Source organism: Strix uralensis, chromosome 4 (assembly GCF_047716275.1).
Source record: "Strix uralensis isolate ZFMK-TIS-50842 chromosome 4, bStrUra1, whole genome shotgun sequence".
Classification (NCBI taxonomy): domain Eukaryota; kingdom Metazoa; phylum Chordata; class Aves; order Strigiformes; family Strigidae; genus Strix; species Strix uralensis.
In genome coordinates this window covers 4881532-4904930 of record NC_133975.1, presented here as the reverse complement: position 1 = coordinate 4904930, position 23399 = coordinate 4881532, and the positions used below count along the sequence as shown (strand labels likewise).

General features: G+C 35.9%; 1 protein-coding gene across 4 annotated transcripts in view; it reads right to left on the bottom strand.

Annotated features, from left to right (window-relative positions):
- The window catches only part of CTNNA2 (catenin alpha 2), a 524441-nt gene that overhangs the window by 97537 nt on the left and 403505 nt on the right, over window positions 1-23399 (bottom strand). For all 4 annotated transcript variants that reach the window (XM_074865479.1, XM_074865476.1, XM_074865477.1 and 1 more), the window contains one exon: window positions 15216-15368. In XM_074865479.1, the coding sequence (XP_074721580.1) occupies window positions 15216-15368 (153 nt within the window). The remainder of the gene's footprint in view (window positions 1-15215; window positions 15369-23399) is intronic.

Here is a 23399-nt window from a genome sequence, read left to right as displayed (position 1 = left end):
CTGCATGAGGTGGGAAATGTTGATTCTCCCCTTGGACACACGTGCCACTGGTTGTCTCACTTTCAAAGAGACTTGAGATTATAGTGTTATTACAAGGGACGAATTTGATGCAAATTAAGCATTCTGGGCTTTCATGAGAAGGTAATTACAAGAACAGAATATCCTCACTGCAAGTAACCAAGGGCAGAATTAGAAGTACACCACAGGAAATAGAAGTGACTTCTGCGGGAAAAGTCTTTTACCACAGTCATGACTTATCATTGCAGATAGAGCTTCACCATACATAACTCAACATTATCTGTCTAAAAGGCATTTATTGCCACCTAGTTGTCTAGGATCCCTCCAAAGTTGCACAAGAGAGAAAGGTATTTTCAGAGTCAATGCATCCCACATGTTCTGACTGATATCCCTACTCGGGACAGTAAGAAATACCTTTTAGAAGTACATCTCTCTACAGCAATGACCCAGAGGGTGTAGACAATAGCCATCTAAAAGGCTAAAAGATTAGTCTAAGGCAAAAGTTAATTTCATCTTGTATATTAAAAACATTCTAGTTATTTAAAATTAACCCTGGAAGTATACTATGTTTACTTTTACTGGCATATATATAGAAAAGCGTAGGCTGTATCTAATGGCTTCTAAATGCTCGAAGCTTTTTGCTCACTTGTATCTAGTTTACTATTTTAAGTGATGTGTAAATAACAAGTCAACCAACATTCAAAAGATAGTACGGTTAAAATCTAGAAATTGGAACAAGGAGTGTGAAAGCCTCACTAATAAACCACTGATGGAAATGAGTGTGATCAGATTCTTTTTCTAGATCTGTCACAGGTCCTCTAGCAAATTATTGGCAAATCATTTCACCTTCTAGACGTCACCTACAAAGTGAAAATAATATTAATGATTAAATTTAAAGAGCATTTTGAGTTCAACAAAAAAAATCTGATGTAAGACAGACTTTTAGCACTACTTAGCACTAAAAGGTGTTTGAGGCAAGAAGCGTCACCCAAATCCTAAAACAACCTGAGATGATGTAGTTCTAAATTCAGTCAAATTAGAAGCCTTGGATTTACACCTGGTTGATAGAGATTGACACTGTGCCTGTGAAGATGGAGGAAGACTTATCATTTTACACCAACTGAGCATTTGGGTTTACATGTTTACTTATGCTTTGCAAAATGCCAAACATTTTTGTGTTAAACATTACAAAATGAGAAAGAATAAAAGTTGCTATTCTTTGAAGATATGGGAAATATAAAAGAGAAAAGTCTTTATGAAGGTAAAAAAGGCAGGTAAAGAAAGGGAATGGAATTGTATTTAGCAAAAATATTTGGGAAGAAGCTTTTGTATTTGTAACACTAATGCATAAAAATGATGAATCATTCTAATGATTGCTACCAATTTTGGGTATATTTAGATAACACCTCATTCACTTGCAAATCAGCAAATTCAAAAATGGGGAAAGAGATGCAAGTTTCTTGGCAGAATTCTGAGTTTTACTAAAAATAAAACTAAAGTAAATCAGGATTTTTTGCCATGACATGGATGAGAAAGAAGGTAACTTCTGCAGAAAATGGCAAAGACAGAAAGATGTAAGGTAAGCCTTAAGGTAAAACTGCACTTGCACGTTGCACTCCAGAGCTCCTACTGCTTTCTGGCTCTTTGCCATCTCATTCTCTGTACATCATTTCAGATGGGAAAACTGCTATCAGCGACATTCAGAAATGAAAATATGTGGTGTGACTCAGAAGTTTCTCTCTAATCCAAAAAGGGATGGAAAGAAGAAAAAAAGATAGATTTTTACCTGTGGTGGAGGGGGGGAATAATGAATACTAGAATATTATAGTACATTTGAAAGATTCATTAACCTCAGTTTTTAATTGAGGAGACAGTAAATAAAAGACTGGCTGAAAATAATCTGATTAAATTAATGATTTATAGTCTTAATGCTTTTATCTGTTGGGTTTTTGAAAATAATGTGTCACAAATTAGTATAATTAATATTTTGCACTGATGCAGAACCTTTTGTATGAGGTTGTCAGTGATCTATTCATTGTATCTATTTACCATTATTCAATGAAATGGACAAAGATTACCATAATATTGAGATATTGGCGTGCAACTCAAGGTACAAAATTTCTTCTCTTGCTTTCTCTTATACAGACTGTGAATGTGAAAATGTTACAGCTTCCTACTTGTGCTATTTAAGCGTTTGACTTTCTTTAAACCTGTGGGTGTCAAGGTCACTCGGTGATTAGTTCCAATAGTATGTACAATTAGGGGTTTAGTATTATACGATACTGTAAGAACAGTGGGCAGTAGCAGCTATTCCTACCATTTCTTGTGTACACTTCAATTTTTATAACTTAAACCAACAAAATTACCAAACATTCTTTTGTTAAAAGGGATTTCCTTTGATATTGTTATTATCTGAGAGGGATAACACAAAGCCTCAGCTCTTTTCTTGTTTTACATAAACCCTGCTCAGCTATACTGGCATCCCAGCAAGAATAATTATCCTGCTGAGGAAGTTACACTGAGTCAAATAAGGTATCATTATCGCTTCTTTCTCATTTCCCCCTCACCTATCTAAAAACTTCTCTATGTTAATTTCCTTGTTCTTTTGTTAATATACGTTGCTGAGTGCCTTCATCTTCCTTCTGACATTATGGCAGTAGCAATTTTTGCAACAAAAACATATCCATGGGACTTTTCAGTCCCACCACAAACAGTGGTTTAAGATTTTATGGCTACTCTTAACTGTTTTCCTTGGGCATGGTAAAATTTACAAATCCCTTTAAACCACAGAACAGTACGCACTGTGTGTTGGAAAGGTAGCACCTGATCTGCTACACTTTTATATCTATGGGTAAAATTGTACTTATTTTCATTACAAGTAAAAGAAAGCCATTTAATTGGTACCTCAAAGGGTACTTGGAATTACGCACTACGAGACATGCAACGCCACCATTTTTGGCTCTGTGATAAAAGAATCTCTTTATAAAGCAATGATTTGACTTTCTCACCTAGACATAATGACCCAGACATCAGGGTGATATCACTACCCTGTAAGTCACTCATGTTTTAGAAGCCAGACCTCTATGCTACAATCCTTTTGACTGCAAGAAGCATGGGCGCTGATAAAATCTTGACTTTCCCTCCCTTCTCTATCTTGTGCTTTTCAAGCATAATGCATTGTAAGGAGATTAAGGCTCACAGAACCTCTTTTCCTGAACTTCTGAAGTCTTGGAAGCACTTCAGGATCATCAAAACATAAATTTTATAACCTGTGTACTGTGAAACTAAACCTACTGTTGAGATTACACTTTCATGCTAAAATCCTTTTCTCAGCTACTTATAAGTTTCTTAAGAAGTTGTCCTCAGGTTGAAGTTCCTCATGCTTGCTCTGAGGCCATAGGAAAAGCTTTCTGGAACTTTGAAGAAAAAGTAGTTAGACATTTTATTTGATTTTCAGAAATCCAAGCTTGAAAATAAAGCAATAAAACAAATGACTTATCATGCAAAGCCATGAAGTCAGTCTTCCTTTATTATCATCAGTATCTCAAAGGATTTTCTGCTGAAATGTGATCCACACATTTCTTCATGTTACTCTAACAGAGTAGTGCGGTAGTTGCTTTCTCTCTGAAAGTGTATCCCCAAGTTAAGGTATAAAAACCATTTTGAAGCACTGAGGAAACTTGTTATTAGGATTATAGTATTTTACTCAATAATATCTAGATATTTTCTGAATGAACTTACTATTGTATTTATCTAATGATGTATACCAGGGTTGCAGCACTTAGGCTTTCTGATGTCTCTTCTCCATATCTGAGCTCAAGTTTTTACCTAGGAAAATTACAACTGAGAATATTTGCTTTCTGGATCCATATCTACCTGAACTGTTGAATTTTCTTGTTGAATCCATGGGTTGTCGATAAGTTAAAAAAATTAATGAGTAAACTAACTAACTAAGTCTAGTCCCATACATACTTGACATTCAGCAACAGTACTGCAAGCACATATAAATAACTTCACTGAAAATTCACCCTAAAACCTTCTCTTCCTCCAATAACCCTCCCAGACTCTTATTTCTCACAGCTTGCTGTGTCCACTCATAGCATCACCCTAATTTCTGTTACCATTTCCCTCATGCAATTCTGTAGCAAAAGCTTCCAGCAAGAGATGTAAATTTTGTCCAAATAATAACTATCCTGGGGGAAACAAAGACATGGTTTATCTCACTCTGCTGGATATCTTGAGGATCTATTTTGACAGAAAAATATTTTAGAGCCACACAGGCCATCCAAGGCTTAGACTATATGTGTGAAAACACAGTAACAACAGTTATTGAACTTATCCAAAATGGCAAAAGGTGCATTTCATTACTGAAAACACCTGGAATTCCAGGAAAAGTCACAAAGCATTGATGTGACAAGATTTTTTCATTCAAGTAAAGCCACAAAACACTATGCCTACAGGTATTACTTCCATCTAGCAAATGCTAAGAAACAGTAGGACATTTTATGTTTGTACACAGACATACTAGTGAAATTGTTGGAACAATAGGTGGTATAGAGATGAGTCACACAGGAGCTGGTGCAGGGTCTGGAGCACGTGTCGTACAAGGAGTGGCTGAGGGAACTGGGGTTGTTTAGTCTGGAGAAGAGGAGGCTGAGGGGAGACCTCATCACCATCTACAGGTACCTGAAAAGAGGCTGCAGAGAGCTGGGGATGAGTCTCTTTAACCAAGTAATAAGTGATAGGGCAAGAGGTAATGGCCTCAAGTTGCACCAGGGAAGGTTTAGACTGGATATTAGGAAGCATTTCTTTACAGAAGGGGTTGTTGGGCTTTGGAATGGGCTGCCCAGGGAGGTGGTGGAGTCCCCATCCCTGGAGGTGTTCAGGAGGTGGGTTGACATAGCGCTGAGGTTTATGCTGTAGTTGGGAACTGTCATTGTTAGGTTAATGGTTGGACTGGATGATCTTCAAGGCCTTTTCCAACCTAGACGATTCTGTGATCCTATAATTAAACTTTTGGAAAAAAAAATGGCTTATAGGGTATGACAAAAGGACTTCATTTAACAGCCTAAAGTTTAGGAGTTGTTCAATCAAAATTTTCAAGTATCTATGTAGAGAACAAATATAAGAAAGATCCTTCTTAACAAAGGTGCGGATAAGGTGTGAAACAAACTGTAAGGACTAGAAAATATGAAATACCCATCTTTGGATTACAGATAGAGTAATAAACCTTATTTCAGTATCAGTGAAAGGTTTCTAATCAAAACTTGGGATGGAATTTTGGTGTTCCTAAATAATAAACAAACCAGGGTATTGTAAATATACCAAGAGAAATAGACACTAAAGACAGTTTGTTGCAAGGTTGCCAGCATATCCCTCTGCCACAGGAACTTTGAAAAGCCAACACTGACGACATCCCTGATCAGGAACCAGGAACCTTTAGGTTTTAAGAATTACTTTTACATTCATGCACTACCAACTAAACAGCTACAGTCTTGACATGGTAGTAAAAGCAGTAGGATATACCTAGGATGGGTGGATCATGATAAACACTACACTTGTTAGAATCTAGCTAATGGAATACAGGGAAAAAAAAGCAGGATAGGGTACACTATGACCCACACATTGCACAAGCTAAAGCAACACAGACACTCCTGTAAAACACTAGTGTACCTACAATACTAGTACTTGGAGACTTTGCTTCTTGCATTTGCATACTTTGTTCCAGATTAATCAACTTTATTACTCAAGGGTCTACAGTTGAAGCTTTGCCACATATACCTCAATTGCAATCTTTTTTAAAATCAAAGCTGCTATGACTTCTGTTCAAAATGAGATTTCACATGATTACAATTTCTTCTTTTACATTGGTTGAAAACTCCATCATTAAACATAAACACTGTCAAGTGTCTGACATGGCTTTTCCTTGGACATCTTCTGCTGACTTTTTCAGCATGTACGAATGCTCTCCTTTATTTCTGACTCAGTGTTTTCTTGCAAATGCTCTTTTTAGTTTCCTCAGAAATACTTACTGCTTATACTGAATTTTTTGGCTTCTTAAATAGTTCTAGACCCTCTATCTCTGTCCTGCATGCTGGAAATGGCTCAATCGTGGATGACAAATTCCCTTTCTCTATAGTAATATAAGCTGTTTGTTTTATTTCCTACTTTGTCTTGAGTTTGGAATACATCACAGCTTCTTGTATTTCATCTTTTCTTTTATTTCCCAACATTCCCCTGATTTCTCACAGATTTAATGCTCTAAGACAGGTTATTTAACTCTTCTTTCTTACAGTGAAACCTAAGATACATATGTAAAAGCACAGTTTTTAATATTCACTGATTGAAATATAACCATGCTAATACCTCGCAGAACAAAGTCTAAGATGCTAAACATTTTAAATAGTAGTAAAATGTTAACCTGTCTTGAGTAGCAAAAATTAATCCAAAAGTATAGCTTCTAGAGTATAGGTTGAAGTACCCTTTTTAAAGAAATGCTGGGAAAAGCATCAGTTATGGTTAGGGCTTGTTACCAAAGACACCAACAAAACACTTTATAGACTAGGATAAAGAATGGGGTTAGTCAGGTGGAGCTGTCTAGAAAAGATCACCTTTTAATAACTAACATGCCAAGCATTTCATTCTCCCCGTCTTCAAAAGCACACACTCCCTTCAGATCCCCACAGCTGCCAACTGGAAGTGGGAAAGATGTCTGCATTACACAACACATTGAGGAGAGTCAAATGAAATGAAGAGATTAAGAAGTTAATGGATAGAAGGTATTCTGAATATTAAAAACACAAATCTTGAAGTCAACACTAATAAGAGAGCCTTGCTCTGCGTTCATCTTGAAAACTTATCCAGTGCCCTTATTACATCTGAAACAGGTTGAAAGACAAGGAAGCTAGTAGAAGTCAGCTGTGAAACTAGTTGTATTTCTACCTGATAACATCCTAAGCCTGTTAGTCCAAAGAGTTCTCAAAAACCAAACTTTGGCCCTTTTAGCTCCAACTATGCAGTTATTACAGACTGCCCTACCTGCTCCACCAAGTCCTTCTTCTGGTTGCTAGAAAGAACAGTCAATGGGAGACGGAAAGGTAGTCTCATAAGTGACGCCCTGCTAACACATGAATAAAGCAAGGCACATCATATGACTATCAGGACAGGCAGTTACCATTTTCTTTTATTAACCTCTGTCAAAGGTTAATGACACTTGATGACCTTCCGACTTCCAAGCGCAATCCATTTTTTTGGGGTAAGAGATCACTTTCTTCCATGTTGCCAAAAAACTAATAGGTTGGTCAGTGCAAAATGCTGGTAATAAACTTCATCTGCTAAGTGAAGAGGCTTTCATATTTGCTGCCTAGTGAAAAGAAATATTAAAAAAACCCCAAACCTACAAGAAACTGAAGGCAGGTAAACCACACACCTGTCAGTATTGATTTCCAGCTGCTAAACAGAGTGGGCTAAGTAGTCATACAACTGGGAATTTTACAGCATGTCATCACACAGATGCTATGGATTCATCCTGACAATTTGAGAGCAATGCCTCTGATAACTAGATTTACTTCTCTCCTTGATGAGAGAGTAATTAAGGAAGGCTTGTATCTGTCTCAGGAGCTTCCACTTACTTTCATCTCTTCCCTGATGTAAGAGATGACATGTCTGTAAATAAAAATCATGTCTATCAGAAGTTCAAAGTTAAAAGACATTTAGGTTCCAGAGGGCCCCTTCCACTAACAGGCTCACATATTCAGTCCCTTAGAGGCAGACCTTCCTATGGAAGATTTAGGGGATGATTTTCACCCTAGATGTTGTATGGCATCTTAGTGTACTAAGTTACAAATTCAAACAAATGGTTAGGAGGAGCTAAATCCAAAATTTATGTAATCAATTAATTGAAATGGTACCAAGAACTCTTGATCATATTATTAACAAGTTTTAAATCACATAGACTACTATGTGATTGGATTGTATGATATAGTAGACATAAATGGATACTAAAGTTTCTAGGAGTCATTTTATTCGGCGAAAATATACCACATGAATCACATAGCACAGTAGCGTGATCAGACTGAAGAAGTGAATCCCTAGCTAAACAGGTGTTATTCACTAGAAAAATATTTTTAAAAAATTACTCAGTGTTTAAAAAGGGAGTAATTGGATTTCATCTCTTTTACAGAGGCTGTAAATAAGCATGGTTAAAAGTTAATTATCTCTAAAAAAAAAGTCAGCTAACTGGAAAATGTTGGGACATTACTAGGAATAAATTTTTCTGCAAGAAAAAAACCTAGGTATTTCTCATAAAAATAATAGAGTATACCAAAAAAAGAATATGTTAAAGAATTACAGCAAAAATGTGAAGAAGCAGCCAAAGTATATTTTCATTTGTGAAAATCCTCCAGCATTTTTTTTTCCAATGTGTTAAAAAACATAATAGTCATTTGCTAATGAATGAGGACCTATAGGAAATCAGATAACAGAACCAGCACAGAACTGGCTTCAGATGCGTTCAAGTTGACATGGAGATTCTGCAGCAATTTACCACTCACTTTTTTATTTTTCAATCTTGTACTTTCTTCTGGGAAGGAAAAAAAAAAGAACCGTCATTACCCACAGGTTGCTAACTTTATGTAGCATTTGCTTATTATGTACATTACAGAAATATGTGTGAACAAATAAAATCCTTCACCCTTTTGGGTTTGCTGTGAGATGTAGAAGCTTTGCAATCTAAGAATAAAGGCAAGGGACAAATGAATGGAAAAACATTACTCAGGATAATCCTAATAGTCTCACAGATTCTAGTGTGCTTGTTTACCTGGGTGTTTATTAGTGGAAAGAAATTTTGGAAACAGAACCAAAGTAGGCATGAGATAAGGAAGCTCCTCCCCTTTCAGCCATCCTGGGTTTCATCTGAAACCTGCTAAGGGCAGATGTTGAGAAATCAGCATCCAGGACCTTCTGCCTCTGCTGTAGCCAAGTTCTCTGTTGCCAAATTGTTTAATTTCACCCATGTTTCCGTGTTAATGATGCAGTATGCAGATCACAGGCAGGTTCTGCAATTGCTTCCTCCTACAGCAGACTTTGGAAGTTTCTGAGCTGGACTCATATTGCCTGAAGGCAGAGATCGCTTTTGGACAACACCAAACTTGAAAGTGTAGACACTGATTATTTAACTTCTTTAATAACCTATCTTCTTCAGGGACAGGTACACAAGAGGCTCAAAAAGTCACAAAGCAGCAGTTATTTCTGTGCCTCACCTTTTCTATAAGGGAATTTGTTTTCATTTCAGTGTTAATCTAGAAACCAGAAGATGAAACTGGCATAGATCCCAGTGGATCAGTACCTAGTGGCTAACATAAGTAAAAAAGCCAGCGTAAAGAGTTCACCAATGACAGCGCATTACCAGAAAGTTTTATCCTGAAAGATTTTGACTTCACTTTGCCTCAAAGACATATACACCTCCAAGGTGAAGACATGGACTAACTAGATCTGGCTGCAGCAGGGACTCGTAAGAAATAAATGCAAAGAGTTCAAGCTTTTCATGCACTCATTGCAGATAATTGGACTTGCGGTTTTAGCTATCGTCAATATACTCATGATGTTTACTAGGAATTAAGAACATCTGTTGCCCACACAGGGAAGAAAGGCCTGAGATGGAAATTAAAACCAAAATGAGCAGATGAAACACTAGGACACAGAGGTAGCCCACAGCTTTAATTTCAAATAAAATCTCTCAACTTGAAAGGTTTGAATTAAACTAATCTATGACCTTCTTAGCACTCCTTGATTAGAACGAAGGCTTACTACCTTGGAATATTATTTCTTACCTAGCTTAACATCAACTAAAAGAAAGATACAAGAGTAACAACTGATCAGTCTGTAAGAGAAAACCCAGGGACATATACATTTTTCATGAGGGAAGCTGGATACAGAAGCTCTGAAAGAATATTGACACTTTTTCTTCATTACCAGAAGCAAACAGCTAGTTGTATACTGTGATAATGCAGAGACATGCACTTAAATAAAAAAGAATGGAACATTTAAAGTATGGACAGTATTTGTGAAATATATCAGCAGGAATACTCTTTATTCCTTGAACTAAAGTTGCAGAAATAAACGAGCCAAATTTTTTCCTCTTAAGCTTGTTACTCTGGGTTTTCCTTATCTTAAATGAAAATCCAACTCAGTTCATGAACTTAGACATATTTACAAAAGCACAAACAAAACATTGGTATATATTCCTTAAAGAGATCACTAGTAGCTCCTAAAAGTGAGCTAGAGTGCCACTCTGTAAACTGTCAGAGCTCCATCGATCTCAAGTGCATTGCAAATTTACACAGAAGATCTTCACTCCCTAAGAGAAAGTCTAGCTTTGCATTTGTTATGAACCTAATGCTCTGTGTGCTTTTCTGAGAGATATTTCTGGAATGAAAAAAATACTAGGTTGAATATTAGTTCTGTTACTGCTGAGTAAATCTAGGTTAAATTCACTGTCAACCACCATAGTAAAATTTTCTTTCACATTTTTTCCCCCTCTCCTCTCATTACTAAATCAAGTAAGCAGGGGTCACTGAGCAGGTCCAATTGCTTGTTTTGTGTGCTGTGCATGCTAGAAGTGGTTTTTTTTTTCCCCTCCTGTCTTCAGTGTGCAAACCTGTTTCCCATTTATGATGGGAAAACATACAATCAGTCTGAATTAGGCAACTGTAAATAAGAGTTCTTGGAAAATGAAGGGTAGCCTGCATCGTGTCTTATAAAGAAGTTTCCAACAATAACTTTTTTTTTGCTTGACATTGTAAAAGAGAAAAAAACAAAACCTAAATTTCCAAAAGTAACCCCAGTATCCTCTTCAAAGTGGCAATTAGATGGTCAGGAGAAAGTTAATAAAGACTCCTGAAAGCCTAACAGACAAAGAGACCATAAAACAGAAACAGAAATGCTGCTGTTAGTTTTCATCCGCTACAAATTACTATCCAACCTTGTGATACTATTGATTTGCTTGCACTATATCAAATTTTAATCACCATAAACCATCGCCTAACACAGTTCTTCCACTAGCCAAGTGCTCTTTGAAAATAACTTTAATTATTTTTGGGTGTCTCCAGAAATCTTTAAGTTTGTATAAGATGAAGCTGATAGATACCCATAGACTCCACAAAATTCTTCATATAAATGAATTCATACAAAATTAGTAATGCACCATCTTTTCAAAAGATTATTTTTAGTTGTTCCAAATTTGGCACTGCATCAGTTCTTGCTAAAGAACAAAAATCCCCTTTATTCCAATTTTGTGGGAAATAATAACGTAACTGGATTTAACTCATGTAAATGTTCACTGATCACCAAATAGTGAAGTCATTCCATAAAAATATTAAACCCCCCAACAACTTAAATCAATAGTAGAACTCTTTTGGACTTTTCTCCATCCTTGTGAGGATGGAAAGCCTGATGCAATCTACTAATTTAACTAGAAGGCCCTATAATCTGAATTTTCACAGTTCTTAATTGAACTTCAAACATGTTAATGTTTCCTACTGAAAGTAACTAAACAGCTTTGCTATCATGGCTCTTAAGAGTTTACTGGATGCTGAATTTAATCTCTCAGAAAAAAGGTTGGATTAAATTATTAAGTTTTGCAAGAAACAGTCCAGAGGACTAACAGTTAAGTCAAGGAAGCATTACTAAACAGAATAATAAAAATTAATTAATTAGCTGCCATATAGTGCTTTGATAGATGCATTGAATAAATCTGAGCTGATTTATCAGTCAAGTGCCTTTGTGTGGTAGGTATTAGAATTATCTGTCATTAACCTTATGCTACAAATGACAGTGCCTGGATACAGAAGTTAAATGACTTCCCAAGGTCACATTTGAAGCTGGCAATACAACTTAGGCATTTACTGACTTTCAATCATTAGAGATAAATTTTTTAAAAACATTAAAGGGATTCATGAGGTAAAGATCATGACCTTGAAAGGCACCTTCACTTCTCTAACTTCAGTTTCAGAAGGCAGAGAAGTTGAGATATGACTGCTGAAATATGTTTTGAAGAAAAGGAATTAGCCATCCATGCCTGGAAAGATACCATCTAAATTATATTTTATTATTATTTTTTACCCCAAGCATCTGTATGACAATTTGAGTCATTTTGAATGATTTTCACACCAGTTAAGCTGGGTGTCATTCTTGAGATGCTCGGCTTTCTTGGACTCTGGAGGTAGCCTGAGACAAGAAGGCTTCCAAACATAGGTATCACAGATAAAGGGCCTCAGGTTTCATGGGATGACACCTTACTCTGGGGTTTCCAACATAACCCATAGACAATACTGGTTGTCAGTGAATATGTAGAAAAATGAGAATTCAGCTTTGCAGTTATTATTCTCAAATGAGGCATATCATAGCAAGTCAAGTGAGAAGCAAAAAGACAAAATGTTATGATAAGAGGTGGGGAAGGGAAATTACATAAATAATGAAAACAGCTCTTAAGAGAAGATTTAAGTATTCTGCAATATGGACTATAAAAGAATGTTAACTTCCATAAGCCTCATACTTACAGCACATAATTTTGAAAATGTATTGGTTATGCAAAGAAAATTTTGCCATTTGTATTCATCAAATATCAAGAAATGCATTTTTTTCTCTGAATGGTAAAATGTAGCTTTTACATAAAAAAGTATTAAAACATGGGTTATTTTTCCTGACCTTTTGATAGACTTTCTATTGAGCTTGGTAAGGCATCCAAGAAATTCAGATTCTGATTTTAAAATTAATGATTAATATTATAGAGTTTTCACAGTATTGGATTTGCAGTGTCAAATTCCTCTAACATAAGCAAGTGCAACTCCACATACTTCAGTGGAGCTGTGTTTGCATATATTAGCAAGCAATTCTGGCCTTGTGCCTGAGAAAGGATCTTACATTTCATAGTCACTTGATTATGTCTCATCTTTAAACCACATTTTACTATTTGCAAAATACTTGACCCACAAAACCAGAGAAGCCCATCTGCTAAGATAGCATTGCGCATCATTAAGTAAAAATGATGAAACTATTTTAAGTGCAAAATCTAGTGTACAAGGGATATAAATCTATTCTAAATATTTATTTTCTTGTGCAGTCTGGCGAACCTGAAACTTGGGTTTCAAAATTCCACTTGCACTAGAAATTAATTTCTTCAAGATACTTTAACCAAAACAGAAAGAATCCTTACAAATAAAAAGTTAAGATCTGTCTAAATGAATCCATCCTTGGAAAAGAGTAAGGATGGATCCACGTGCTAGTACCAGATGTCAGAGACATAGAAGACTCAATTCAGGATCTGCTTCTAATAGTCCAGAGCAACCGAAATGGAATAAAAATATTAGGTATTAGGGCCAAAATATCTATTGTTGCTATCATCGTCATTTTTTTATTGGTGGGGTACCTAAAGATGACCACTCAATGTTCAAAATCAGTAACCATACTCTAGTTTGGTCTAAAGTACAAGTCTGTTGCAATGTCAGGCTTGTAAAACCAAAGCTAGATAACTATAACCATTCTTTTGTTGAGTTTCTTCCAGTTGAAGGTGTTTGGGGGTTTTGGTGGTTTTGGTTGTTGCTTTTTTTCTTTTTTTGGGGAGGGGGTGGAAGTGTGCATGTCATTTTGCATTTTTTTAAGTTATAGCTTTTAAAAACTATTTTTCTTCCTTTTATGTCGTTACCTCTTATTATCCTTAAAATAACTAAGTAGATCTTATTAAAACTTTTTAATAACACTATTAGACCTGTAATTGCAACACTTTTTTGCAAGTCTGTAGGGGAGGGGACTGCTATAATACTAAGCACATGCGTTCATTGCATATAACGCATAAGGCTACAACTCTGACTGCCGCTACAATATAACTATGAATATTGTGGAATAGTTTGTTTGGTTTTCTTCTCTCTTTATATACCTACTGGCTATTTCTTTTCATTGCCACAGCTCCAGTCACCAGGCAGCAGTAACAAATCTTTGCATAATACAGAGGGGTCAGGACTGAAAGTTGCTGGGAGTCCTGTACTCCTCTTGCAGCTAACAGTAATAAACCTTACTGTATTCAGCATTTGTACATGGGAAGAATGAGCACCCTACTCCCATTAAATATACTCCACACACATGTTTGTCAGGGAACTGTCTAGCTTTAGTCAATAGTAACCAAGAAACCCTTACTCCTTTCTTCAGCTCAGATACTAGAGAATTAGGACAATGCCTGTTTTAAGAACAGAAGCCATTCAAAGGTATAGTTCAATACTTGTCAAATCAGTAGTTTCTTAATAGCACTTTCCTCTGCTAAAGAACACGGCTAGAGAAAAAGGATGTTGCAGAGGGACTACATATTATTCAAAATAATGCTAGTACAGAGAAGTCAATAATGCCACATAATACTATCCAGAACATCATTGAGTTACATTTGTTTTCAAGAAATACAAGCATTTTTCATAGTTCTTGATCTGTTAAAGGGCAAACCGAGATGAACATTATCGTTATTTTATTAAAAGTCCATTCAATCAGCATCCAGGTTTCAATCTTTGTGTTTTATACTCCTCATGCTAAAATAGAGCTATTGCAATATCACCCCTGAAGACTTAAAATTATAATTTACTTTACACGGTACGTCTCTTCAGAAAGAGAAGATACTGTCTCTCCCTACACACACATATATATGTAATATATATACTATGTGTGCACGTACTATACATATATATGTAATATAGACCTCTCAAAAGTAAACATGGTCTTAAGGCTATGCCTTCTTTATATGTCCTTTGTCCTATTTTAGCTCAGACAAGCTCTTAAGTCTAGAGCAGCCTTTGGCTAGTACCAGATACCGTATTGTGAAGCACCTATTTGGCTTTTTACTCAATCGAGATTAAGATCTATCGGACTGTTAGCTGAACTGAAATTTAGTCCTTGTTGCTCATGATTTTTGACAAAATATTGGAAATACCATTTTTAACATGCTCAATCGTTTTAATGAACTGCTAAAATACACCACATACTCCCCTCTGCCAGTCATCCAGACATTTGGTGTGCAATCACCGGGATAAAGTTGACCGAAACTCCTGAAACCTGTGTTACAAAAATGCTACGTCTAACATTTCAGCCAGTATATAATTTTAATTCCCTCTCCAGAAGAGGCAAGATGGAAATTTAGCTGTGTCAATAAGGTCACTTACCTCAACTAACTTGTTGGCGTGTTCACGGAAGACCTGAGCATACTCCTTCACTTCTTTCTCATTACCGCTTTTTGCGGCCTCAATGAGAACCAGTAATGGGACATTGGTCTCCAGGAATGAATCCGATATATGATCCATTACTGCCTTCCGTAGCTGTGACAAAAGAAAGAAGACTAGTAAATAAAAGGAGAATTATCAATATACAACCACACTGTACTCACCGGCTACTCATATTTAAGCATTGAAGTGTCGCATCTCATAGCGCTGTATAGGAGTTTGAGCTTTTTTCTTTCCTCCAAGTTATATATTTGCAACAAGCATACAAATATCAAACACTTAAGAGCCTAGGTTCTGTAAAAGCCCCCTGAGATTCATGCTGGCATACATCTAATCCTACTGGACTGAATGGATCTATATATAACAATGGTGACTACCCACATAATACATTGTAAATTGATGAGAACGGAAAGCTGCACGCTACTTTAAAAAACAGTTCAGCTCACTTAAAAGTCAAATATGGATTAAGGAGCTTAACTTCAAGCAACCATTAAAAAAATTACCCTGAATATTTCTAAGCCGTCTCTAATTCCTGCACTGTATAGTATTCTATGCAATAATGATTATTTCATTTAGCACATGCTTTCTGCTTTGTATTCTCTTTCAAATACCTCCAACAGATATAAATGGAAAACCTTTCTAAGTATTTTCCAGGTGGATTAGAAAACATACTACAATTTATTCCAAAGAAAAAAACCAAACACCCTACAAGTTACTGAAGATTAAACACCTGTTATTTCATAAAAACATCTGTTTGAAACAATATTACTGTAAGAATGATGTCACTAACTTCTCTTCCTTGCTAATAAACACTAATTAACATCAAACTTCACTACAATTTGAAAGACAGCCAGAAAGATGACTGAAATCTTAAGTAATTCTTCCTGGAAACTTAGTTGCTCTATAGGAGCATGGATCAGAAACATTTTTAGTATGTTTTCTCCAGCTTTTTGGTTGTTAAGAATGGAAAACTGAGGACTCAAACACAACATGCTGAGAGCTATTCAGCCTGGAGGTCTGGCTAGCCATTAGTCTCCTTAAATCATGCATTTTTAGTTAGATGAAACATCGGGAAAGGTAATTTTCTCTATTCTGCAGTCCAGACAAGAAAGCTCCAGCTAGACAAGGTGTCATCAAAACACCCAATCATACTGAAAACTGGTATATTGTTAGGCACTGTAAATACACGATCCAAGATGCATTTGCTGTTTGACAGCAGCAATTGTCAGCTCTATTTGAATAAGGAGAAAGCTAACTTTGAATATTTCCATTCAATCTCTGAGTGGTGCAGTAAAAACAAGCAAAGCAAAATAGCATATATGTGCTTGTGTGAGGTATTCCTTTTATTTCTGTTACAACTAAAGCAGCCGATGTATTACAAATAGCAATTCTTAATTCCCTTTAAAAATTAATTCTACTCAGATTCTACCTGGAAAATATTTTTCCACTTCCAAAAAATGATTAAAGGCACTCAGAATAGCTTGTGCAGGAAAACAGAAAAAGAGGTGGGGGGGGGAAAAAAAAAAAAAAAAAAAAAAAAAAAAAAAAAAAAAAAGAGAAGAATATATGAAAGAGACCTGCCAACAGTTAGGAAGTTGGTGTGTGGTTGCTACTACACACTGTCACCTTGTAGTCTCTTTTCTTCTCTCAATCTGCTGATATCCACTTGCTGACTCTTATTTTTATATTGAAAACTCTTTCAGACTATCCTTTGGGTCTCTTTGCACAGCAACTTATACAATGAGATCCTGATCTATGAAGAGTTTTGATAGGTACCATCTCAATACAAAGATAAACAGTAATTTTTATCCAAATATATCAAAGCATTGCAAAGACAGAAAAAAATACACTAAGATGTTAAGTGTCAGAGGATAGTGCACCACCATAGCGCTCTGCATGGTATGGCTGATAGATCTCCAATCACTATGTATATCAATCCTTCCCTACTAAAGGGTTTCAACTCTAGCCAGCATTAAGGGATAGATCATACTAGAGAGGGTTCGTCTCACATTTACTTAATCACCCTCTGCAGATTTCCATCTCCCAACATTTGCTGAGAAGCCTCACTTCAACACCTACAGTTAGATTTTTTTTTTTTTTTGAAGTCCATTGGACCAAAATATGCCAAATAGTGGTGTTTCCAAAGGAACTCATAAAGGTTTTAAAAATCCCATGTGGTTTCCATCTTATTCTCAGGGAAAATCCTTAAAAAAATTCCACTTGCTCAAGTTCAATTACTTTATCAATAAAACCTACCATCCACTGCACTGAAAAAACTATTTTAAATGTTAAATGAACGGACATTTTTCTGTTTATATCATTCCATAAGGAGGTATCTGTTTCAAAGTGTTGTGTTCAATGAACTAGCAATTCAATTTTTAATCGGGGTTAATGTGGTATTATAGATCTGATTATAGCAATACACCCCATGGAACTGTAAGAAAAGATGTTTAAGTACGTAGCTTATTTTCATTGGTATTAAATACCTTCAGTCTACAACCACATACTAGAAATCTATAAAAAGGACAGTAAAAGCATCAGCTAACCAGCAATTTGGGGTTTACCATTGTAAATACACAGTAAAGTTATATCTGAATATAAATGAGTGAATAAAATGGATATCTTGTTTCTGATGGTAACTGTATGTTTCTTTCTGCAGTTTCAGCAGCTGAAAAAATATCTGAATTCTGACTGTCATGGGTTTGATAAATATAAAATTGACAAACTGTATTTTCCTACGCTGTGTTAATGATAGGTGTCAGTAGCATATTTCTAACCCCTCATGTAAACATGCATTATAATTTCTTTAGAAATTGGTTATCTGAGTTTTAGGACACCCTTGCATTGAAGTTGAAAGGTATAGTTAACAGTTTTCATATACGCAAGAGACCACAAATTTTGCTATCCATCACCACAGGCTATAAAGAATGACTTGACAAAATCATTTGTTAAATGTGACAGGAGTATGAACATAAGACATTCATCCAATAGCTGAAATGGATACATGACAAGGTAATATTAATTGCACAAGACAAGACATTTAAAAGTATTAGCTCAGCATTACCAGTCTATTTGATCCAATTAGGGCTATTCATCAAAGTAAATAACTACTGGAAAACTAATCCTGTACGTTCCTCTGCATACTGCAACAAAGTCTAGTCAAAGTGATGGCTTATGCATCCAGAGATTTTACTGTTTCACACAACCAACATCAGTTCAGAAGGGAATGGGAGAAGTCTGTCACTTGAATTTAAATGGTCATAAAACACACACCAAAACCACGTCAAGCTTTATTCTAAAACACGCATGAGATCTTGAGCTTGTGCATACATTGACAAAAGTCTTTGCAATGCCTTAGTTTACCCTGCATTCTGATGTAAATATTATGACAGAAAGTACTGCTCATAAGACAATGCTTTAGGTTTGTTTTTTTTCTTCCCCCACTGAGTTTTTAAATTAGAGGTGACTTCAAAGTGTGGGTAGTGTAGAAAGCCCATTAAATAAACATCTTGCTTAATTCATTTTGTCATGGAGAAAACTTTATTAATTGACATATAGCTAAAAGAATAATAAGTTTGCCAGACCAGCACAAAGATATGAAAGGAAAACATCCAGACCTGCAAATATTTTTAAAAGTGTGAATGTTGTACCACAAGGCAGATTTTATGTCTTTCCAGTTCAGTCAATTTAGTCCGTTTATGGTGCACAGAGTCAGTTGCTGGTTTTGATATCATCATGTTCTACTGTTTTAAGCACTATTTAGGGCCGTTTTATCATAGTTGGTTCACAGCTATAATTGTGCTCAAAGAGGTTAAACTGCCCACTGAAATGATGTTTTCCATGGCTATGTAACAATTTTAGAACCAAAATGTCGCAGTGATACTTACAGTCTAGTAAAGAATTAAATGTCTAATCCTGACAGTGGAAGGTAAAGTCACAGCAGGAGATTAATGACTCTAACAGACTGATAAACTTTATAAAGACTGGCAGCATAAAGCTATCTGTAACAAAAGTTTACCAAGGAGAACCTTATTCACCATTTTCTATTTAATATTCATTACAAGCTGAATCCAACTCCAGTTTGCAGCTGCAGAGCACTCCCAAACAGGTATTAATTTAATGGAAAGAGATGAAAATGATGCCTTCTCCACTGCAGTTAAAGCGTGTCTCCTCCAATATGTTGTGAAATTGAGTTCTGGAGAATAAGACAGTGACAATTAGAAGCTACTGCAGTATAGTGCTAAACAGAAAGTCCCAGTCAATTCTGCACATCACAACCCATGAAGATGTGGCAGAAAAATAGTAGACTGGAGGATGTGGATGTTAGTGCCATCAATTATGTCTTGATTGAACAGCAAAAAGATTAACATTTAAAGCCTGTATCACACTTGGACACCCAAACTACAGATTTCTGGAATATGCTACATAAAAATAGTTAAGATTTAAGCCTAAGCTAAAAGCACAGGAAGAAATGCTGTTACAAAGACTGATCACACTTCATCATATATTTTTCTGTGTGTGAGTTTTCTTATCTCTAAAGAGAAACTTCCCTTAGTCAGGAAAAGACTAGGGCAGAATTTACTAATGGAAAGCAAGTTGAAGTGACAATTTTTGACCAGAAATTTAAAAGACCGTAAGACACACACAAAAACATTTCTCCTAGTCATAGGTCACTACAAAGTGCTATATGTCAAAATGCTATATGTCCATAACCACAGAAGAAACTAGTTACCAAGTACTTAGGTACTTAATCCCCACTGATTTAACTTTTTGTGTGTGATTTATCAATTTTTGTCACTTAGAAATTTTATACTGCCTTTTCAAAAAAAAATTTTTTGGTAAGACCAAGCCTCAGGCTTGCTAACAGTGTTAGTGCAGCTACATAAAAACAGAGAAAAATTTACAAGCTTGGGGGACAGACATCCACATACTCCCCAAACGCAAGTATTATCAGGGCAAGAACTCTGTCTTGTTTCATGTCTGGTTAGAACAATAAAATCCCAGTGCTGACTGGAGTGGTGGGATAGCACCAAATATTTGTATTTCTAAAAATAAAGAATGATGCAGGGCATTTTAAGGTAGAGGACAGTTCAGAGTTTACCATCAATAAATGTGGGAAAAACAGGAGGACAGAAATACAGGTCAGGACTGTGTAGGAGAAGCATTAGTGAAGTCTAATCCAGAAGTGAAAGACAGTGATCAACTTCCTCATTCTGTATGAGTTGGGAGGGTAGAGCTGTGACAAGGAGAATACAAAGGCATGAAGTTGCATAACAGGACATTACATGTAGGAACAAAGAAGGAAAATATTGTAGGAGGTTACTCCAGAAGAGAAGATAAGGACTTTGAGACATCCTTGTGAAAACCAAGGAGGACTGCAAAGTGTCAAAAATGTCACCAAGTCTGTAAGCCTAGAAGGTCTGATGCAAAAGGGGTGTGACAAAGATGAGGATAATGAGGAGGAATAAAAATCATAGATTAAACATCCATGGATTGAGGACCACAACACATTGTGTATCTTCATGTATTGTCTCAGTCTCTGTCGAAATTACATTTAAATCAAGTAGAGTTGCTTTGAAACTTTATGTTTCTTTATAAATCCAGTAAATTAAAAAAAAAAAAATTGGGGACAAAACTGTTTTAGGGAGGTTAAATAGCTACTTGGCCACAAGTGGGAAGGAAGTTGTCTATGAAACCCCTTCATGAAGTTATCCTCACTATGATAAACATGCATAGTAACTTCACTTAAAGCAGTTAGATCCAATAAACTTTAAAGGATTAACAGAGTAAGTGATATGCATGTCACACTTGCATTCCCATCTACTCCAGCTGCAGGAACAGGCTGGCATACTAAATATTATCATCAGCTTCTCTAAGATCTAGAGATTTAGCCCCAATGAAAGCTGATGACAGCTGTCTTCAGCAGACCTATCTATTAGAGTTCCAGATCATGGCTGAAACAAGATTAAAAATTGATTGTGTTCTGCAAAAATGGATTTCTCATCATCCTTTCCAAGAGTCACTCAAAGTCACAAACTGATCCTGCCCCTTGGACAGAGATGATTGGTATCTGATACTATCAATTATCATCCATACCTTTCAAATAGCCCTTACTGCAGTGAGATCACAGCCTGGGTTTTTTCCTTGAATTTGTTTTTATTTTGTTTTCTTCTTCTTTGCAGCAATTTCTACAAAGTAAAAACTAAAACCAAAACTTTTTATCTTTTGGGTTGCTTAATAGCAAGTAACATTAAAGATGTTTTATGATACTTCAAAAATAATGTTACTGAACAAAATTAATGTCAATTAAGAAACAAATGCAATGTCGAAATCTCATTTGGAAATTAAATTCTACCTACTTTGCCATTGCTCATAAATCCATTAGGAGGACAGAATTATAGAAGTCTTTGGAAAAGGACTATGTTTTCCTCTACATTTATAGTGCTCCCTACCTCACGCTACTACATTATTGATATTGAACATCAAGATTTGAAGCTCTTTATGAATCCAAGTTTCTGTAAGTTTCTTTAGCTGATGTGACTACAGGTCATCCTCTACCTGATGCTACAGAACAGTGAAAGCTTCTATATGTAAAACTATCATCAACAGAAATATCTTGAAATAAGTTTTTGGTTGGTTTTTTGTTTGGTTGGTTTGGGTTTTTTTGAGTAGCAAAATTATACACTTCCTCTGAGTTTCTCCCACATTTTCAGTGTCTCTCATTAAAGACTTTTAAAAACTCCATACTTGTTTCTTGCAATGATTATAGAGTTAGGCATCTTCTAAAGTTCCTGCAGTGAATACAAAGATTTGTTGAAATATGTGAGCTTTTCCAAAGACTCATTATTTGAGGAATAATAGACAAACTATGTGCAGTAATCTACTGTAACACAACATAGTTGTCACCGAGTTTTGCCTCATAATTCCTCACAAGCCACTTTAAAGGGCCAACCCTCTGTGCTCACAACTTCATTCAGTTTAAAAAAAAGCAAAATCAAGTCCCTGTTACAAAAAGGAAAAGCAGCTATAGCTACTATATTCTTTGGATTTTGTCAGACAAAAATAATCCATCATAAGTATTATGTTGCAGATCAAAGTTTCCTTCATTTTGATGAAAATGTTACACACTGTAGCCTTACACAAAACTACCCGATATGGGTATAGTTTCCTGAAATATGGCACCATATGTGCACCAGTAAACATTATGTGTAGAGTAAATTAAACCGAGCCTTATAATTAGGCAGTAAGGAAATTACTGCAGACCTGAAAGAGTAAATCAGCAGTATTAAAACACTCTCCATTTCCTCTGAAGCACTTCAGAGCACCATAAAAACCTCAATGTCACAGTGATAAACATCTAGAAGAAATGCATTTTGAGGGAGACAGACATGTGCATTCAAATAAGTTCAAATCAAAAATCACAATTAAGTGCAATTTAAATAATAGTTCATTGCCTCTAGTGTTTTAGATCAGATTTTTAGACATTTTTCTAAAACTCCTTTCCTAAAGTAAATACTCCAGTTAGTCTACCAAATGCGAGCAGACAAAAAGTGGGTGCAATATTGAACATCATGGCAGGGGCTTACAGTTCTTTCAGTCTAAGCTGGTGATATTCAGAGTATGCCTACTTCTGTTGCTTTAAGGAGTGACTATAAATTCAGTGGAAGCTGAAAGAGTAGAGGACTTGATAAAGTGGAGCACTCCTATCTCTGCTTTATAAGCCAGTACTACACAAGACTCCTGTCTAATACCTTAGTACAAGCTGCTAGACAAACCCAGTAAAGAAGTACTGGGGTACACACAATGCAGCACACCCATATGAAATGAATATAAGAAATAAACACATAGTGCTGGCACAGAAATAAATTATTAGCATTTCATAGACTGCTTTCAGAAAACCAGCTTCCAGATTTCCATAATCAAGAGCACTAGAGTCACTGCAGGTGAAGACATAACCTATTAAGCAACAAGGAAAAGGTGATGAGCTTCTAACGAGCAAGGGCTGATGCCACAGGTGGCCTTAGGTTCAAAGACATTTAGACTGACTTATGGCTGGTTCCCTTTTAAAAATGCCAACATTTTGTCAAGAAGCATTTTCATGCAACAGAATGGGGCAATATCACTAAT